This window comes from Thermobia domestica, chromosome 5 (genome assembly GCF_964235325.1).
Source record: "Thermobia domestica chromosome 5, izTheDome1.hap1.1, whole genome shotgun sequence".
Classification (NCBI taxonomy): Eukaryota; Metazoa; Arthropoda; class Insecta; order Zygentoma; family Lepismatidae; genus Thermobia; species Thermobia domestica.
This window is the reverse complement of record NC_137458.1, coordinates 217,528,098-217,550,021: the sequence shown is the minus strand read 5'-3', so window position 1 is coordinate 217,550,021 and position 21,924 is coordinate 217,528,098. Positions and strand designations below refer to the sequence as shown.

General features: G+C 36.0%; 1 protein-coding gene and 1 long non-coding RNA gene across 3 annotated transcripts in view; one reads left to right on the top strand and one right to left on the bottom strand.

Moving 5' to 3' along the window:
* BicC (protein bicaudal C) overlaps positions 1-21,924 on the bottom strand; it is a 444,159-nt gene that overhangs the window by 274,052 nt on the left and 148,183 nt on the right. Inside the window, exon 2 of the mRNA XM_081759695.1 lies at positions 2,712-2,755. Coding sequence (XP_081615821.1) covers positions 2,712-2,755 — 44 coding nt within the window. The remainder of the gene's footprint in view (positions 1-2,711; positions 2,756-21,924) is intronic.
* LOC145686407 (uncharacterized) overlaps positions 1-21,924 on the top strand; it is a 501,835-nt gene that overhangs the window by 401,942 nt on the left and 77,969 nt on the right. The gene's annotated exons all lie outside the window — the stretch shown is intronic.

Genomic DNA, 21,924 nt, shown 5'->3' with positions numbered 1-21,924 from the left:
CTTGGGCAGTTAAACCGTCCGTAATATTAATAAGTTCCTCTTCAGTTCGGAACGGCTGACATAATGTTAAGAAATCAAGTATTTTTTTTTTTAGTATCAGCTGCATCCCTACTTATCCTCTTCAATGAAATATCTCTATGCTGATTGGTGTGCTGCTTATTTGCCATTTACTAAATATACATATCCGCAGAAAACTATGTCAGTATGGTGTGTTGATGCAAGGAGTATGGACAGTTTTGTACATCAATTTGTGACCAGTTTCTGGTTAAATATTTTGATAATGTGAGACAAAACTGAAGTTTTTGAAAATGAAAATTATTAGTTTTAGTTATTAATGTAGTTTTTATGTATTGAATATGCATATAAGGTATGAACATACATGTATGCGGTGCAAAGTAGATATAGTTTGTACATTGAATGTGGGCATTATGTGAGAGAAACTTGTGCAATGTGTAAAGAAATTCTAGAATTTTATGAAGATGATCATTCATTTTAATGATTAGATAGCTACACTGTTTTAATTGTTATCCATTATATATACACATACATGAAAACAATAGAGACATGAAGTATTCATGCCAGAAACGTGATCTATTACTAATATAAACTAGTGACAATTGCTTGGAAGAAACTTGTGATAATGTGGAAAACGGTGTAAACTTTGTAAAGACGAAGACAATTTTTTCAGTGAAGAGGTTGCTACACTGTTTTAATTCTTGCCTTTCAAATAGACATGTAGCGTTAACCATAACAAGGACTGAAGAAATATCGTAATTTTGAGCAATTTTTCACATCATCTTTCATTTCAATGATGGATTATTGCGATGTGTAGCGACATCTGAACGAAATCTCAGAAGTCATATTTCAACGAAATTTCGGAGGACTTTCCCCAAGGAGGTGAGTAGAAGATTTTTAATATGTAGCTAAATACACCTTGATACACATCCTGGTTCAAAAATTATTTGTGTTGCAATTATTTACTGGTCAATCCGTATACTGCGTCTACTTAGCTTCTAGCAGGAACCTGAGAAAAAAAGTCATATTATCGAAAATCGCACACCCAGTGCCACATAAATTCGACTAGCTCCGTTACTTTGTAAGATAAACGAACATAAGTACCCTCGTTGGAAAGCTAAGATCATGAGCATTTACGTTTATTTCAAGAAATTTCTGCATATCTCTGTTAGTTTCTGAGTTATCTGCCAATAAAACATTATTGCCAATTTAAAAAGAAACTATATTTTTAATAATCGCCGCCATTTTTCAATATGGCGGTGGTACATAGAGGCATGCAAACTTGCATCCCTTAAGGTATGCTATTATCTTGAAAATGGCGCAGGAACGAAGTTTTCAGCTTAAATCTGTGAGTAGATATTGTCATTTAAGTGTGAGTCGATGTCTCGGTGTGGCCGCCATATTGAATCCAAGATGGCGGACTTTCCCCAAGCATTACGAAAGCGGATTTTGAATATATTATTAGCAACGCTATTTGGAAGTGATAGACAAAAAAACCATTTGTGTTGGAATTATTTCCGGGTTAGGCCATTTTTTCTCGTTTGTTTCTTCTACTATTAATCTTTTTCGGAAAATTGATTTCTGAATTACATTTTTCTCTCTACTTTCGATCGACGAAAGACAATGAGTATGGTGATCGTAAATGATCACGGAATTTCAACGGATTTACAAATTTCATAGTCTCTACACGAAGAAAAAAAAAATTCTGAATTTACCGTCCTTCGTTTATCGCATATAAACATATTCACCAGCCTAATAATCATATTGTTCAATATAAAATTTTAAACGAGGGATTTTACGGGATTTTTTTTTTAATTTTTCCTTTCTTAAAAGTAAGGATAGTTTACTGAAAGGTACAAATAAAATATTGCGATTTTCTCTAAAACTGCTATAGTAACTTTGTTTACATTTCATACATGAATGTTTTATTCACAACCCTATAAATGATTTCTACAGGAAAAATTCAGAAAAAAGTACTTTTACTCTAAAGGTGAGTTCATTTTGAACGATCTTCAACGATTCCTAAGCCGAATATGTTCATATTTCATAAATCTCACTACTAACCTGGCAATATGGTATTAACTCTTTTGCGCTTTAAAAAAAAAAAAATCCACAAGGAGTGGTTTTCTCAATCCGCGGGGAAAGGGGAGAGTTATTAAGGGGGGGTCTCAAAAACTACTTGGGTGATTTTGTTCATGTTTCATAAATATATAATTCTGACACCTGACAACTTTGTATGAAGAAATCCACGAGGGGTACGTTGTTTGTTTTTGTCACATCTCTCTCTGGTGAAACGTCTCTCTGGATTTTGTTCACATTTCATAAATGCTTTATTGAAAAGAAACCTATTTTGTATATAAACCCGCATTTTCGAAAAAGGAACAGGGGGGGACTGGAAAATCCATTTCCGCTACTCTTCCTAGGATCACTGAAAAATAACTACCAAGAATTATAGTAGAAACTAAGGAATTAAGTCTTTTTAGATACATTTTTCTGGTGCTCTTGGGCTTCTATCAGTAAATGACATGAGGAACAACAAATTAACAGCACAATTTTTCACTTTTTTTTTTATGTCTAATTTGATAAAGTTAGTAGTTTGGTAGAGATCAAGATAAGCTTAACAAAAACCGAACTATTGGGACGGTGTTAATACAGGTTAATACAGGATAATGTCAAAATAATTGTAATTTACTTACTTTTCTGAAGAAGGATTCCGCTTCCGTTACATTGAGTTCGTCCCCTAGAACAGAAATGAAAGTAAGTACTGTTGTTTCTTGAACCACAATCATGTCTTAGAAAAATTATTACATACTCCATATTCACTTTTACCTCCCCTTCTCCCCTCATATACACATGTATTGTACGTAATTTCAAATTCTTTATACCAATTTACAATAGTGCACTACATTCTCGTATTCTAATTAATACATTTGGTATAATCCTTTCTTAGATCAAGACAAATATCGTTTGTTTAGTGATGGATTGTTGGCATCATTATTTTTAAATTATAATAAAATATTCCAGCTCGCATGAAGTGTGATCGATTCTTTGAACGATACCAAGCACAAGCGAGCATAAAAACTGTATCGCACTTTGAAGCTATTAATCCAGTGTTTTCCAACCGGTGCGATACGACACACCAGTGTGTCACGTAGTTTGTGTGCATCGTAGGATTTGTAATTCGCGACTGTGCTTTTGTCAATCTTCCCTCCCGCCGGAAAAAAAATCCTGGCGGTGTTCTTGCGGCTGATACCGAATTGATTCCGAAACGGACGAGTTGATTCCCATTAGCTGACAGTGGATTTACCCCTAGCGTACGAGTTGATTCCCATCTGGTGAGTGCGTATTTACCCTTAGCGTACGAGTTGATTCCCATACAGTGCGATTCCGATTTCACATACCGTACCGATTCACGTGTGCCAACCGCATCTTGGCTGCCTGTGAAGTTGTAACTATCCTAAATTCCAACTTTCAACTTTTGAATAACTCACTTAACAGATGCAAGTTGCAACATAAATTTGAGAAATTTTATACAGTGAACAAACTACAGAAAAAGAAGAAAATTACTTTTGACTCGCCATTTCCGCTACTTGGAACATGCTGAAGTAAATGTCAACTTCATTTGCATCACTAAGCATACCACTCAAATATTTTCAATCACTGAACTTAGTCATTCACTAAACACAGTCAGGAAACACAATTACTAGCAAAGATTCCGCGGATCACCTATTAAGAAACACTAGTTCATGTGCATTACACATTTTTATTATTTTTTTATTCTTACTCTCATAATTTACGTACTAAGTTGCAACTGTCAAGCATAAGTAATGGAACTATGTACATGGGAGAAACTTGTAGCAGATTGACCGAAGATATTCATAACGGGTAATGGCAGACTCTGTTAGTTTAATCATTTGTTCTTCTATATAGTTCTGTTTTTCCCGCATTTTTTTGGGAGCAATTTTCTTCTCGCTTCTCATTTTAACATAAGTTTCAGTCTGAACACCCTTCAATGTTTCTATCAGGTGGAAAATGTTTGGATGGGGAGTAAAATTGAGTGTTCAGTTTAGAGAGGAATGCTTTGTAACAGTTAGTAGTACGTTCAGAACTACTATTCAAGTCGACCCACATTATAGGTGGGAAGTCGCTGTTCGCGAGAATATAGGTCTCAAGTAAATAATAAAAAAATTCATCCAGTTTTTCATGTGTAGGTTTGCGGGACATTAGATCTTCTACGAAGCAGTCTTCAATTTGATCTGGTGGGAGAAGAGGCAATCCAAACAAGGTTTTGAGAAGTGCTCCTACTTCAGAGTCTTTTGATTTAAAATCATTTAACAGTCCCAAGGATTGAATTTTTCTCCACCATGACTGACCGAGATGGAATCTGCAGCCCTTTATAGTCGTTTGGAGTCAAACGTAAGCAATTGCTTGGTGGATTGCAGTCTCAAAGTCAACGTATATAATGTCTGGATTGGTAACTGAATTACTAAGTCTTTGCCGTTTAATGTACCAGAGATATCTTTCTCATGATTGTGATCTAATTTCGAGCGAACAACACAATTTAAAGAGTTTAGGATTACAAAACACTTACATGTTCTCGTACATTTATATCTTTCAACCCCACCGACGAGACACTTATGGAAACAAAATTTGTAACCATCTATCACCAACAGTTGCTTGCCCTTTTCACTTGGCATCACTTCAAACTCCATCACTGGCACACAATAAACTGGTTTCTCACAAGTGAGTAGCGACACCTGCAGGAACTGTGTGAAAGCAGCCCGGGAATCAACACGGACAGTGAGGGTTCGTAGTGTTGGGAATCAACTCGGATGTTATCGTTAGACAAACTTGTCAAATGCGGGAATCAATTCGTACACTACCAAAACCCCAAGGGACGCAAAGCGGCAGCAGCGGTTCTTGCAGTGTGGTGAGTGGCTGCTTTAGCGAGTAGACAGACCTACCGAAATATTGAAAAATATATAAAAGCTAAAAGATACAATAAAGGAGTAAATATATTTTTCACCGTTCATATTAATAGTAGATAATTATTTAACAAATAGCATCAACCACTACTGTAAAAGTAATTTCCCACTATCATTAATTAATGAAATGTGTATATGTATCCATAAGCGAGGGAACGGGCCTACACAAATTAAAATCTTAAAGCTGCTCCTGAGTGTGGCACTACTTTTCATACTCCGTGTACTGGAAAATCCCCTTTTCCCGAAGGAAAAGGATCTTCTGAAATTACCACTGAATACAACCTGTATCATTGGAGGATATGAGTAGAACCTTAGAACACTAACACATTACTATCTCCTTCGTTCTTGAAATATTGATTATGTCAAGTTCAACAGCCGGTAAGTTACAACTGAAAATCTTTATTTATTTATTTATTTATTTTTTGAATATCTACTCTTCTGTAAGTGTGCTAGTATTAAACCCATCTTGTGATATTTCAAACGAAAATCTCATTTTCATTATGTATTAAGAAAGAACATTAAAAAAAACTTTAGCCGTATCGGTTTACCGTAAAATAAGCTATATTTCGTCTATTTTTTTTTTATAAGAAATTCAAATTACATTAAATATATCAGTGTTGCTTAAATCATACGACTGACTTGCTGGTCAGTCAATTCCTGTATGCTGTGGTCCCCAACCTTTTTTGTCTGACGACACATTACTCTGATTTATTATTATTATTATTATTATTATTATTATTATTATTATTATTATTATTATTATACATGAAGCGCTTGGCGCGATATAGTCCTATGCCACACTTTGGATGAAAATGAACTAAGGGTGCTTTATAGGTCGTCATATGGTGTGCTTTCAATTAGCAGTAAAATTTTTAAAGAAATGTTAATAGACCGCAGAACAAGCGCTACAATTCCTTTTTGCTTCACACGTGTGGCACTAAGTCGTTTCAGCAAGAACAGCCTATGCCACGTGTCGAGGCAATATGGCTGAACGGGGCGAAAGTAACTCTAGAATACATACGAGAAAAAGATCGTCATACGTGGATGTTGAAAATCATATTGATGAATTACTGCGTAGTAGTGACGAAGAAGGTTCCTGGATTCCATAAGTATAGGATTTTAAAAATAAAATGTGGCTTTGGGCTATTTTCTGAAATTCTACGTGTGCTCCCGCTTGAAGCGGATCTATGTTTGAAATAGTAATAATATTAATAGTTTATTGAAATGAGAAAGTAAATTCCTGATTGGGTGATACCTTCCAGAGTTATGAAAGCTATTTGCACTACTGAACAATGGAAAGTTAATTACTATAGGCGTCATAGGTTAGTGAAAAATATGTGGGCTTCGAATTATGTTGGTGAAAAGTTTGTTTAAAACTGCATCTGCATTAGTATTTTTCTGCTTTGTATCCATGCATTTAGTACACAATAGTGGCATACACTTTCCTTAGTTTCGTTGGAAAATCGTTTCTTGCACAGAAAAGGTGAGGGGAAGAGGGGCCTTTTGTGTATTAACGTCTCTATCAATAATATATTTCGAAGGCAAAGTAACAAAGTGGTCATGAATTATTATATAAAACTTTCTTTAACATGCTTCTCGAAATTATTATGTGGCATAGTATTATTTTACAGAGTATTTTTCATGAAGAAAGACTAGCAGCAATATAGCGCTATGCCACGATTTTGAACACTAGCCTTACCGTTTTTTACATTTATTGTGTTACTAATACTTAAATTGATTCAAATTAGAGTTCTGTCGTTGGAAGAAATGTTAGGCCTTCTTTTATAATGTAATTTACTAACCAAAAAGAGAAACTGATTTATGGATTTTTTTGAAAACAATTCTCATTTATCTCCAAATCATCCAAGTGTGGCATAGGACACTATCGCGCCAAGTGCTTCATATATCAGATGGAGTGGGTCGTGGGTCAACAGCATGTGACGACTACGACCCACCACGACCCATTCTGATCTACCGACGCGACGCACTCTGCTTACTGCATTGTAAACAGTATCTTCCGAACATTGGTGAATTTGTTTACGTTTTTGTTTCAAGGCCTCCACTTCTCTTCCTTTTCCATTTGTTTCTTTTTAGTTACCTAAGATGAGCATATCTAAGTAAAAAAAAGAAAAAGAAAAAGAAAAAAGAAAGAAAAAGAAAAAAGAAAAAAAGACGCTTCTGGATATTGATATTTGTAATTGTAATAATAGCAACAGGGCTTATCCTACTACTTGGCTTTCGAGACACACAGCCTGAGGGTTTTTAGAGGAGGTAACTACTGGAAAAATATACATTTTTGATTTACTGTAATATATAAATTATTATATAAAGATTAAATGTAACTGTGTGTGCCTGATCATCACGACCAAATTGAAAAGTCAAATGAAATGACTTTGGTATATAGTTAGGTCTTAACCCAAACTGGCAGGTTATCATTATAATACATATCCTAAGGGGGTAATGGGGTCCGAAGTTTTGCGAAAAAAATCCGAATTTAATCTACTGATGTGACATTTCGTTGTACAACTTAAGAAGCCTGTAGAACAGAACGTTAAACTATTGAAACATATCCAAAGAGGGCAAGTTATTGGTGCTCAGTTCGGTTATGTTGTACAGTGTTGCGGAAGTTGCAAGTGAGTTCGGCGTGTTACGAGGGACAGTGACCAAGGTGATAACTGATTCGAGAACTCTGGAAACCACAACGAAGAAGAGGAACAGTGGTCCGAAGAGATCAGTAACAGGTTTCGCGGAGCATTAAAGCGGATTGTAACTCAAAACAGTCATGCGACTGCTATGCAAGTGACGGAGGAACTTCAGCAGCATTTCCTACAATGTTGATAATGAAATATGCTGCGAATTATGACAAACATACTGCGTCGGGTTGTATCGGGAAAACCGTCGACGGAGGACCAAACACTTTAGCACCAGAGGACCTGCGCAGCGTAGTCGCTAACTCTCACCTTTTCTGAGAGCTGTCTCGGGTTCGATTCCCGGTAGGGACATTCGGTCAAAAACTATAAAACACATTTTCATATCAGCCATCCTGAGTTATTTTCTGTGATTTCCTTCATTCCCAATAGTACCTTACGTAATGGTCCCAGACAGTCTCCTTCCTTCCCCATTCCTTTCTTCCTCCTGGCTAACATGGCATACTTGACGGGCTAACACGGAGATCGTTAGCGTCGATGCCTGTGATTACGCCGTGGCTTAGGGGGCAATGTGAATCTTATAATTCAAAGTTGTTTCCGGGGAATGACATTTCAGGATAATGCGCCCTTCACACACAGCTGGTGCGGCGTGTTTCGAGGAACATCAGAATGAAGTTGAATACCTTCCCCTGTACCGGCAAATGACTGGATCTGAATATGAGTGAACATCTGTGGTCCATTTTGGGAGACACGAATCTCCAAAGCATATTTCAGCCTCTGTTATGGAACCCAGTGATGCTCTCTCTGTACGGGGAATGGTCTAATATTCCAAATGCTATTATTCACAACTTCTCTGACCATTTCACGTCACATCAGAGCTGTTCTGAGGGCGAAATCAGAGTGAGTGGGTCAGTAGGATCTAACCCACCGACCCCACTATGACTCACCGATAAACTCTGCTCAGTACACTGCAGACAGTACACTGCAGACAGTACACTGCAGACATCATTAATCTGAACACTGGTTAATTTGTCTAAATCAGGGTTTCTCAACCTGCGGATCGCGAGAGGGATTCATTGGGGTTGTGATGGTAAGTGGAAGAGAGAAATAGAATTAGGATCTAATGTCAGAAATGTTGTGATAGGCAGTACCTAAAGTACTATTAAGAACAACAACAACAACAACAACAACAAAAAAGTCTCTCAAACACTTTCAACAGGTACAAAGTTGTTTTTAAAAAAAATCAACCATTACAGGACGAATATTGATTTCAAGAAAATCTTAGACTTTACGTTGGCGGCACTAGTACATTTCTAATTGTCACAGGGACATGAACGATACCTCCTTGTAAAGGTTATGGGAACACAGATTCCAATGAGCTAACTTTTGTGCTCTTCGTGCCAAACCCATAGAAGAAACAATTTTTCGTAAAAAAAAAAGACTTTTTAGTTTTTGAAAATGAGTGATAAGCTGGAAAAACCATTACTTGTATGTAGTAAAAAATACTTTCACGTGTACGCCAAACATTGGGTACAATCATGTACAAAATGAAGGGTGAAAGTTCAATAAAAAGTGAAAAAAAAAATCCAAACGTGTTTCCTACGAGAATCCCCCTGTATATATTTTTCAAAATATTTTGGTCTACCCTGATGCCCCTAATCGTCATAGAGATAAAGTCATATACCTCGCTGGAAAGCTTATGAGGATACATTCCAACGAGGTAACTTTCGTGGCCTCTCGTGCCCAATCGTGAAAAAAGAAAAATTAAAAAAAAAAAAATCATTTTGTCGAAGTTGGCAACATTTATTTGTCGTGCGCAAGAATGGCTATACACCAATGTTCGTAGTTTGAGGGAAATTTCCCTAATTTAGCGAAATTTCGTAGGTAAATTTACCGAAAAGGGAATTTTTTGATAACTTGAGAATCCAGGGAAATTATTGTGCTAACTGATTGACCAATATAAATGTTTTTCGTTCTGCAGAAATAAACCAACGCAGTAGCAACAATTTGTGTGTGTGTCACTTCCTTTAATATAGCTAAATTAACCTTTTCACATAACTTCTTTCATAGAAATCGGGCACTCAATAAACTAAGGAAAATTTGATAAGGGAAAAGATTGAGAGTTGAGGGAAATTTTCTTCAGGATACTTACGAACACTGCTATACACAGGGTACCATTAGTTAGGATGTTTATTGATACCACTTTTTATGCTTGTAGCTCCTTTGGGGACAGAGTTTCCCCTCCCCCAATTGCTGAGGAGGAGGGAGAACTTAACATATCCAACTTTTCCCCTTTCCCTTCCGCTGCGAAATCCCCGATGTAGATGAAATGCATATTGGGAAGTTTAATCCATATCTCTAACCTAAATCCTATCTCTAGGTTAATTAGGAGCGGAGCGACGGAGGTTTAAACTGTTGGCTCACACCCTGAGCAGTTTGTCCTGTAAAGGTTAGGTAATATGAAACTAAAGAAAACTGCATATAACTAAAGAGAACTGAGAAATAGCACAAAAATACAAATGCAACAAAACTTGCACATTGAATTAGAATTGAAAGCTAATGAGATACCTGAGCATTGTGATTTCACTAGTGTGGCTGGCAACATCCGGTTCCATTTTCATGACATTACCACGTCACCTAAAGTACTCATTTCTTTTTTTTTTTTTTTTCAAAAACAAAATTAGAAATCACTTCATTCTTTTATCATGGCCCAAAATTAAGAGAATAATGAAGTTTCAACAATTTCAAACGGCCTTCATTTTGAAACATTATAACGGATCGGATTCGATATTTGTAATATGAATGAACTAACCAAAATTCGGTTTTAATTCATATGCTTTTAAGGAAGTTACTGTATCCACTATAAAGGGTGCCCTGAAAGTAGGTATACACTCCTGCATTTATCAAACATAACATTCTAGCTTATAGATTTATTTGCTTCGGCTGTTCAGAGCTTTAGATATAAGCGAAAAGACATTAAGAAGAAATGATTAAGAAACTAAGCCTACCTGATGAATAACAATAAGAAATTATATAAAAAGCAAATGAGTTGATCAGTACGGGACTGTATACCTACTTTTGGGCCACCCTGTATACAAGAAATGGATTCTACTATTGTACCAATATTGATATCGTGAGATCTCCGTAATAAGCATATACTAAAAATCCCAAACAAGCTTAATACAAACCAGAAATTATAAGGAGGTCGCTGGCAAGAGGATGTGATAAAATTGGGGTAGTAATAGGAATTAGATTGAGAACCACTAGTCTATGGTTTACTTTGAAGGCCTCCATTTTTCTTGCTTTTTCCCCATTAGTTTTTATTTACTTACCTAAGATAAGTGAAAAAAATAACCAAGCACTTTTGGATATTAATATTTGTAATTAACAGCGATACGAATAGGACTTACTACTTTACTTTCGAAAGAGTAGATTTTTTTTGGGGGGGGAAGGCTACTTTACTTTTATTTGACTTTCATCCTATTTTCCACTGAAAAGTATCTAATTCAACAAGGAAATAATTATACATGATAATTAAATTTCATTTCATCGTAATATCGCCCATGACAAACACTTTACCATTTTATATCGTGGAGGTCAGATCCATCGGTATTGAAATAAATGAAATATTTCAGTTTAACGTCCCACTGTTATGACTTTTCGGCTGCTAAAGGAAACTATGATTACAAATGATGGAAGAATTGGCGGAATGAAAAGTGGGAGGAAACGGGAGAACCGAGAAAATCCATGGACACGATGTTGTCCACCACAAACTGTCTTGGCCGCGATCGAACCAGCGTGGCCCACGCACCAGAGGTAGGCGCTCTGCCACTGACGCACCGTGCTCCCGCCCCCGGTATTGTAACCAAGCGGTGCTTGAGCGATTGATCATAAAATTCGACTCCGACTAGTGATAATTTCACAGCCTTCTTTTATTACAAGTGTAAGTAAGCTCTTGTCGGTGGAAAGGAGGGCGTGGATCTTGAATCAGAGTTGATAACGATGGGTTTTAGTAGGTAGTGGGTTGGAGGGGTCAGGGTAGGTAACGGTGGGTGGTGGGTCACAGTGGGTCATGGGTCCAGTGGGTCGTGGGTCACGGTGGGTGGTGGACCAAGTTCTCTTTGACCCACGGCATCTCTGAGCGAAACGTCGTTCAACAACATATTAATGTGGTAACTCTTCCCAAGTGTATCCATTAAATTCATATCATAAATATCTGTATATCATATATGTATGTACCGAGAAACCAAAACCAGTTACTGATTCCTGCTTGAATATCGTAAGATGTTGATGTTAAATACAAAAAGGTGAAAGCATATGTATTTTTTATTAATTTAAACGCAGGCCTGGAAAACGCATGTTAAGCATTTGTGTAGGAAAAAGGATACATTAGAGGGTTACTAATTATGTGCAAATATATGTAGAAACTGTCGAGTCGAAGTTTTATTTCTTTATTTTTTCATATTGCTGTCTTCACCTTCCTTTCCACACTAACTTCTCTTCTGCTTTCGCACTCTCTTGGGGGCGAAGGGTGACTGAGGAGTAAGTATATGTTATAATTACTTACATAAAATGGATTTTCCAAATCTTAACTTGCTGACGGAGTAAGTCGACAAAATTTTTATATTTTGCATAATAACTACACGACTGGCAACCATGGAGTTCCTATGTGATCTATACGCAGTGCGCGATGCAATCAAGAAAAAAAAAAAAAAAAAAGTGCGGTAAGGGAAGGCTGACTGGGCTATTTGAAACACAAAGAGCAGGTTGTTTTTCGCTGGAGCCAGAGAGGCTGTCTATTCCTCTGCCGAAGACTCAACACAGTGCTCAACGTCAAAGGAAGCAAGCATGCATTTTAAGAGGTTATCAAAAACTGGACGACCGAAGGGAGATTTGCTTCTATGGGCACTGGACAGCGACATCAGCGAATTATTCCTTGCGGTAACGTGAACTGGCGCCGCACCTCGGCAGAACAAATTGAGTATATTAAATGTTGACAAATGTCGTTGAAATAGCAATTTGCGATCCTGATTGAAGTACTGTAGTAGAAAGCTTTGAAGACGCATCAGTTATATAATGTTATTTCTTAAATTTTAAAGGTCAATGCTCTTTATCGAACACTGTCATATTTCCCCCTTCTTCCATCCATTCGCACAGTGTCTTAGCCAAGATAGGAATTATATTCTCAATTCATACTAGGGATGGCCAAAATTTTCCGGAATCCGGATTCCGGAAATTTTGTTTTCCGGAATTCGGAAAAATTCCGGAATTCAGAAAAATTCCGGAATTCGGAAAAATTCCGGAATTCAGAAAAATTCCGGATTTCGGAAAAAATCCGGAATTCAGAAAAAAATCCGGATTTCGGAAAAAATTCCGGATTTCGGAAAAATTCCGGAATTCAGAAAAAAATCCGGAATTCGGAAAAATTCCGGAATTCGGAAAAATTCCGGAATTCGGAAAAATTCCGGAATTCGGAAAAATTCCGGAATTCGGAAAAATTCCGGAATTCAGAAAAATTCCGGAATTCAGATAAATTCCGACATTCGGAAAAAATCCGGAATTTAGAAAAAATTCGGAATTTTTCCGATTTTACTTTCCGGATTCCGGAAAGTAAAAATTCTGGAATTGGCCATCCCTAGCTAGTAGCTGTTAAAAGAGAAACACAATAATGAATATATATACTGTATTAGTTTCTTGTAGTTGGATACGTCTTTATCGCTTACGTAGACAATTGCTACTGCAGTTATTTACTGCTTTATGAGGAAGGTCTTATTTTCACACACAAAAAAGTCGCCAGTATGTCTCAAACATTATCGCGTTTCCACCTGCAGCTGCTCCAAAGCACTGCAAACTACTTTTTAACCAGGCGAAAGGCAGTGAAGGAAAATAAATCTCAACAAATATTCTAATAACATTCGCTTATTGTCAACATACCTACAGTGAACGCAGAAAGTGTTCGTACACCGTGCATACTTTATATTGGAAACAGCTAGCATGAGAACGGGAGGTGGAAAATATATATATAACCAGAATTAAAACTACACATTTATACATTTTATTTCTATATACAAGAGAAAGGCCAAACAAAGACAATCACTGTTTTGTTCAGAAGAAAAGAGAGAATTCCTTTTTTGTAAACGCAAAAAGTCACCGTACACTTATGATTGAATTAATGCTTATAAAGTATATTACGTTATTTAATATTTTGTGGGATTACCCTGTGCGTTAATGATTGTCTGTAGTCTTCGTGGCATTGATTTCACCTGTAGTAGTTCGTAGTTCTGTAGCTTCGGGACTGATAATGTCCCATTCTTCTTGAATAGCTTTTCTTAGGCCTTCTTTGGTAGAGAAGCTGTGCCTTCTGATTCTTGTCTCCAGAACAGACCATAGATGTTATATGGGGTTCATGTCTGGGGATTGGGGAGGTGTGCGAAGCTGTTTAAGGTATTATAGAGTAGCCACAATCGAGTATTTTCCGCTGTATGTTTGGAGTTGTTACCTTGCTGAACAATAAATTGTTTTCTGCGCACTAGTATGGAGATTTTCCTTTAATATGTTAATATACACTTTGTGGATCATCACTCCATCGATAAAGTGGAGACGACCCACTCCTGAGGCACTCATACAACCCCAGGCGAGCACGGACCCTCCTTCGTGTCTTACTTTAGGGACGAGATTTTGAGGATTCATCTATGTATTCACCTTGCGCCATACCATACGTCTCCCATTGGATTCGATAAGATTAAATTTACTTTCGTCCGAAACTATGACCCTATTCCAGAAAGAAGCCTGATCCCTTATCTTTATACTCTTTTTCAAACTTTAGTATCTTTATACGATTTGTCTTGTTCACCCATAACATTTTCCTGGCTATCCGACCATGATACCCTGCAAATATTCCGCACTGTACTGGCTGATACTTTAACACCGCGTGTTTCCAGATCCATTGCCAATTGCACAGCACTACTTTTCGGAACCTTTTTTCTTTTCCTAATATCTAATGTAACGTTTATCTTGTTCACTCAACACTCTTGGTCTTCCAGTTTTTTTTGTTTTTTGTTTTTTTTTCGCACAGTGATATAAACATTATACATCGCAATTATTGTTTGTACTGTTGAACGAGGCCTGTCTGCAAGGTTTGCTATCTTTCTAAAAGACTTACCTTTCTTATGCAATTTAATAATTACTTTTCTTGTCTCCTCATTTGTTTCTGTTCGGTTGCTTCCCATTTTGACAGCCCACCGTGCAGTTTTTTCACTCCTATTCACAACCTAACTCATTCTGTTATTCGTCATGCTATACAGAGGTGTATACTCAGGTGAATACTAGTGAATCTCAGTTGTGGTATCTTTGTTTCGTATTCGTACGTCAGGTGTACGATCTCTTTTTGCGTCTACTCTATACACTTTCTACGGAATTTATTTACTTTCTGACCATTAAACTTGTCTTTGTGGTTCTTTATTGATATATTCATAAAGCTTAGTTTTCATTATTCATATTGTGTGTGTTATTACACTTCTTAAATTTTCTGTTTCTTTTTCGCAGGCATTCTCGTTTCAATAACATAGGTGTACGAACACTTTCTGCGCTCACTGTATGTACAGTAAATACAAATTTACAATTTTTGACTTTACGAAGTATACAATGTAATTGTTCAATAATTAACATAAGCAGGCATTCATTAATATATATTAATATAATAATTAATAAAACTAATAAGCGGATGATTGATGACTCAGTGGTAGAGTTTTCATCTATGGTATTCTAACCCAGGACATGTGGGTTTTTGATGGCTAATTTTGTGTTCGAAAATTTTTCCGGTGGTAGGCCTACTCTTGGTTCCCTTTCTTATATTTGTTCCATCATCACTCATTAACGAATTTAGTTTATCAAAACTCTATAGCCATATATTCATTCTGTCCGTCAGTGAAACAAACAGTCTCAAGAACTATCTGATGGATTACCATCAATTTTGGCCACGATGTACAGAGTCAATAGTTAAGAACCGAGTTCCCTGATGAATGTAATATTCAAACCGGAAGCGGTACAAATCAACCATTTCCGATTTTAACGTTAATCATTATATAGTAAATATGGTAATAGATAGCGAGAAGCGGTTTCCAGTAATCGACATATATAACATTCATGTAGATAGAATGTTACCCAATTTGTGCATCTGCTGAAAATAATGAGCTTTGGTATTTAGAGATCATTTTCCGCTTTAGAAAATGTGTGCTTGGTAAAGAATGTAGAGAATTAGCTGAGTCAGGCACGTAGCTAGAATATGGTAATAGGAAGGGTGGGTCTGTCACGAAATACTGTGGTTATTTCCAGGGGCTCAATCATTCTAAACTATTTTATTGGCAACATATATTGTTTCGTTTAGCCAAGATTTCTAATGGAGGGATGATATGAAATACTGTGGTTACACACCAGAGGCTCGATCAATCTAAATATTTTACTGACAACATACCCATATTGATTGGTTAGGACAATAAAATAAGGATATATTAGTAAGTATTTTAATAAGAAGCTATGAAGAAATCTCGAGTAAAAAAATATAAAAAAGTATTGAAAAATATATAGTCTTCCGAGGTTATTCGAACGGTGTCGAGAATTTTGCGTCTGGGAAATTTGCGCCCTACCTCAAGAACAGGGAAAATTGCGCCTGCGATGTACCTCCACCGGGAAGTTTGAGCCCTGCGAAATAAAAGAACCTATTGGAGCTTACGCATTTGCTCGGAGGGGCTGACATTATAGCATAAACAATCCTCCCCCCACAACCATGCCATTTGTGATTTATTTTCATTGTGGCTATATAAGGGGAGAATAAACTTCAATATAAGCCAAAAGAACACAACGGATCAACGCAATCACTGCTTCTTCCAGAGATGATTTTGGGGGAACATTGGCCTCCCCAGAGCTCTCAGAGTGCCCCCTCGGAGGAGACCAAAATAATACGTCTATAATATAATAATAAATAGAATAGTACCAGCAGTGACCCCCTCCGGAATACTAAGTGTGCCCCCCGGAACATTTTTTCTGAAAGAACGACTGAACGCAATTGTGTGTTTGAAGTGTAATTCCAGCAAGTAAACACACTGTACATAGTTTTCTTGATAATATTACTGAACTGATTTTACATTCACTTTACATTTTCTTTTCTATATTTTGTGTCCTAAAAAGCCAAACAACTCGCAAGGATTGTGAACAGAGATTGCGAGCGCATTTTTTACTATTTTTTTGGTAGGGCGCAAATTTCCCGGGCGCAAAATTCTCGCATTCAAGGAAAATATAATGTCCGTGAAGTTGACAAGCCACTTATGTCAGACTCCAATTTCGACTTTAAACGTCGCTAGTGCTATGTTAGTGTTCGATAGTGATGTTAGTGTTCGATAGCGACAAATCGTTAGTACTCCACAGATAACGTGTGCTTTTTAAATAATGGATATGTCTTCTAACTGCATGCCAACACGCCCTCTTCTAACAAGTAAACCTTACGTTTGGGTGAATCGAGTTGCTGACTGAGATAGATATGATAAAGTAGTACTAAATGTGGTCAGTATTTCAGTGAAGTTGTAAGTGCGAAGCTCCAGGGGTTTAGGAGATACAGCTACCAGAACATCACATGGAAGTACAGAATAGTCTTCATACAGTTGGAGGTAAAAGCCCTGTGAGACCTCTTGTAACGACAAAAGGTGAATAACAAATATATGGGTACATATTAGGACTAGGGGGAAGTCATATAATAAGGGTATACCTGACGGCGGCCATCTTGAAGTCCGCCATTTTGAATTAAGGTTAAGTTTTTAAAATAGGAAATAAGTCAAGTGATACATGATTTAAGGTGGAAATTTAATCAGAAGAACAATGATGACGTTAATTTTGATTTACGCGCAATTGGTAAAAAGTTACAGGGAAATTAAATATTGTTGCAGCGAGAAATAGATGTGAACAGAATACAAGAAAAACAACGAAATGGCGTGCAAGTACAGCATCAAACAACTAAAATTGTAACGCCACCATTGTATTTCTGATTAACTTCTAGCCCAAAGTCATTTATTGCATTACTCTATTCCCATTTAATTTTGTGCTGGTTAATGATAAAGCAAAAATGGTTATATCGTTAGATTTATGGTAAAATTTGCTATTAATAAGGTGTCACTGTTATGTGTTTAGTTTAAAACTTTTGTCTGATTCAAAATAGCGGATTTGAACATGGCTGCCATCAAGGCAACTCTTACCATAGACCTAATATATATCCACCTGCTTTTTATTTAATTATTATCATTAACACAAAATTTACAAGGTGGGATAAAGGACTAATACATATGCTGCAACAATATTTAATTTCCCTGTAACATTTTACCAATTGCGCGTAAAGCAAAATTAACGTCATCATTGTTCTTCTGATTAAATTTGCGCCTTAAATCATGTATCACATGACCCTATTTCTATTTTAAAAACTTAACCTTAATTCAAAATGGCGGATTTCAAGATGGCCGCAGTCAGGTATACCCTTACTATATGACTTCCCTCTAGTCCTAATATGTACCCATATATTTGTTATTCACCTCTTCTCGTTACAAAAGATCTTACAGGGCTTTTACCTCCAACTGTATGAATACTATTCTGTACTTCCATGTGATGTACTGGTAGCTGTATCTCCTAAACCTCTGGAGCTTCGCACCTACAACTTCACTGAAATACTGACCACATTTAGTACTACTTTCTCATATATGTCTCAGTCAGTAACTCGATTCACCCAAACGTAAGGTTTACTTGTAAGAATCATCTCAAAAATGAGGTTAACCGTTAGAGCAAGTAAGTGCTCATTAGTGCCATTAACATTAGCGTTAATACCTCCATCGTACGGCCCTTTGAGTATCTTTGCTAGAGTCTCAATGCGTCCTTATATTCTCGCGAACATTCTGACATGCCCAAGTTAGTTACTTTTTATTTTTTTTGCAACTATTGTTTATCTGTTATTGTTTATTGTTTATTGCTAGTCTGCAGAGTAGTCCTTACATTAATATGCCATTGTCCTTGATAATCATTGCGTATTTACAAGCAGTTTGTTATTACTGTTAGAAGATATCAAAAAACAACAGAAAATCTACTACTTAACGGTTCATATTTTTCTTTTACAGTACATAAACGATTAATAATAATAATAATAATAATAATAATAATAATAATAAGACTATTCCAGCATAAAAGTTATCAATTGCATCACACTGGCAACAAGCGACGCATATTTTAACTTCATAAAAATTCGTTTCTCACGATTTTCTGGAAAACTACGTATGATAACATCTTCATTATGTCAAGTTGTTTATCTCAGTGTGATATATGTATTACCTCTGGACAATATCACAGTAAAACAAAAATTAAATATTAGGAGTACATCGTACTTTTGGACTACATCTCATTAACCATGGGAAGATTGAGTAGTGTGTACTTTAGGATGTAAGTTTCAGCTTAACTTGCATCATACATTCTTAGGATTACAAAAAGAAAATTTGTTCGTTTGCATTTGAACAAAATTCTTAGGATTACAAAGAGAAAAAATAATTTTCCCGAAATCCGGATTTTTTCCGAATTCCGGATTTTTTCCGAATTCCGGATTTTTTCCGAATTCCGGAATTTTTCCGAATTCCGGATTTTTTCTGAATTCCGGAATTTTTCCGAATTCCGGAATTTTTCCGAATTCCGGAATTTTTCCGAATTCCGGAATTTTTCCGAAATCCGGAATTTTTCCGAAATCCGGAATTTTTCCGAAATCCGGAATTTTTCCGAAATCCGGAATTTTTCCGAAATCCGGATTTTTTCCGAATTCCGGAATTTTCCGATTTTACTTTCCGGATTCCGGAAAGTAAAAATTCCGGAATTGGCCATCCCTAATTCATACGTATTTAGCAGCAATCTCCATGTTCCAATTAAATTTTTATCATATCACCGACCCGTTGATCGAACTCCAGTGATGAAATGCTACGATTTTTGATCTTGTTACACGCTCGTTCTTTCGATACCAAATCATGACAGTGCTCTCAAACATTTATTATAGCATAATACGTGTAACGAGTAAACCACACCAGTCTCACATTGCGTTCTAACGCACTCTAATACAAGGCACTGAGGCAATTCAAGAACACCGTACATCAGATTATATAAAAGTCGACAAAATTTTCAAAATAATACTCTCTTTTGCCACCGGTATTAATATATAAGCCTGTCATTTTCCTCATGAGATTACGGGACACCTCCCCCCCACCCAAAAAAAAATACAACACAATACACTTTTTGTAAACATTTCCACTCCATTATTTTAAATTAATACAAAGTAATTAACAATCTGCGATGCAACCTGTTCTCAGGAAACAGGATTTGAATAATACATTCGTATTGTTCTGTTTATGTTTCCCGAGGTAAATGGGGTTTGGTAACGTAATGTAATATAAATACTAGCAACCAATAAGTAGTTTCTGTATGGAAACATCAGTAAATTCCAATAATGAGTGTTAGAAGTTGTGTATACTTCGTGACTTGCATTGTTTAAGATGTACAGTAATCTCTTAACGGACACCTCCATAGTACGAACTTTTTTTTTTTTATCCCGGCAAAAGTATATGTATTACGGGAAAGAACTCCTTTTTACGGGTACTCTCAACGGACAGTCTTCTATCAATCCACAAATTTTAGAACCATTTTCATATCAAAATGTCCTTGTAGCGGACAGGAATTATCAGCTCATACTTATTTCGAACAGAAAATACTTTAAAATTTCAACACGCAAAAAATTAATTTGTTCACCTGATCGACCAGTTTCAATCAAATTTCAATTTGAAACTCATGCTAGGAGGATTACAAGGCAGAAAATTGTAAAACTTTTCACCAAGAAATTCACAAATTGTTACTCCTCTTTATATTTTTGCTATTTAATAATAGTGTTGTATATTCTTACTGGATTATGCGAATTACTGAGCTTCTGGAAGTGTAATTTGTACTTGAGAGGAAAAAATACAGTTCATACGAACATATAGACCTATTTTGTATTACAGGCCCATATAAACACAATCCTAACAATACTTTTGTTTGTTTACAGAGGGTGGATTCGCAACACCGATTACAGTATTTCGAGAGTACCCTATATTTACACTTACAACCATGTATTTATTGTACATTGCACACAAGTACCAGATATGTACATATGTATATACGTATTACATATTTATTTATATATGTATTACATATGTATGTATTAAATACATATATTACATATGTATTTAGTAGATAATAGGTATATTTTAATTTCTGCTTTTTTATTATGTTCTCTGAGTAAGGCTAGACTATAAAAATATTCGGTGGGTGGGTATAAGATGTATGACATTAACCCTAAATAGGGTTGCCATAATTTGATCCAAAATACGGACAGGCCATAAAATTACGACCTATCAAAGATACGGTGCTCGAACACAAAACAAATATTTTGATTTTTTTTTAAATCTAAAAATCGCCTTTTTCAATTATCATAGAATTGTTTACTGTAATACTTAAACTATTTGAAACTAACATATATTATTATCGTTTTCATTAGACAAATATAATAAATAAATCATGCCATTAAATTGCGTGAAATACTCTTCAAAAACATAACCTACTTTATTAATAGTAACTAAAATATAGAATAAGCTATATGATGAAAACGCAATTCCTTTCGCCCGAGATTTTAGCGATTGCCCGACTCGGAAATTTTCGGGCAGCTCCAAAAACTGTCAAATACAGACATTTTCCTATTTCATGCTTTGTACGATACGGACATACGGCAACCCTACTCCTATATCCCTATCAACTAGGGATGACCACATTTTTTCGAAAAATACTTTTTCGAAAATGGCTTTTTCGAAAACTAAAAACGAAAATTTTTTCGAAAAACTAAAAATTTTTCGAAAAAGGGAAAAACGAAAAATGAAATTTCCGAAAATCGAAAAACAGATTTATCGAAATAGGCCATCCCTACTATCAACATACGGAAGAGCTATAAGGTGAATACTTTTCTTTTCACTGTCAAATCTACACCATTTAACGAAGTTGCACGCTTTTTATGGTGTTATGTTTACTTTTAGCATAGTCATTACGCAATTTTTTTTTTTTTTTAATTTGTATGGAGAAGAAATTACAACACGTTCGGCAGCAATACTTTCGTTTCTTTACAGAGACTGATATTTCACTTTCTCCGAGGAATTCGAAGACTTATTACTATATAAAATACTTCG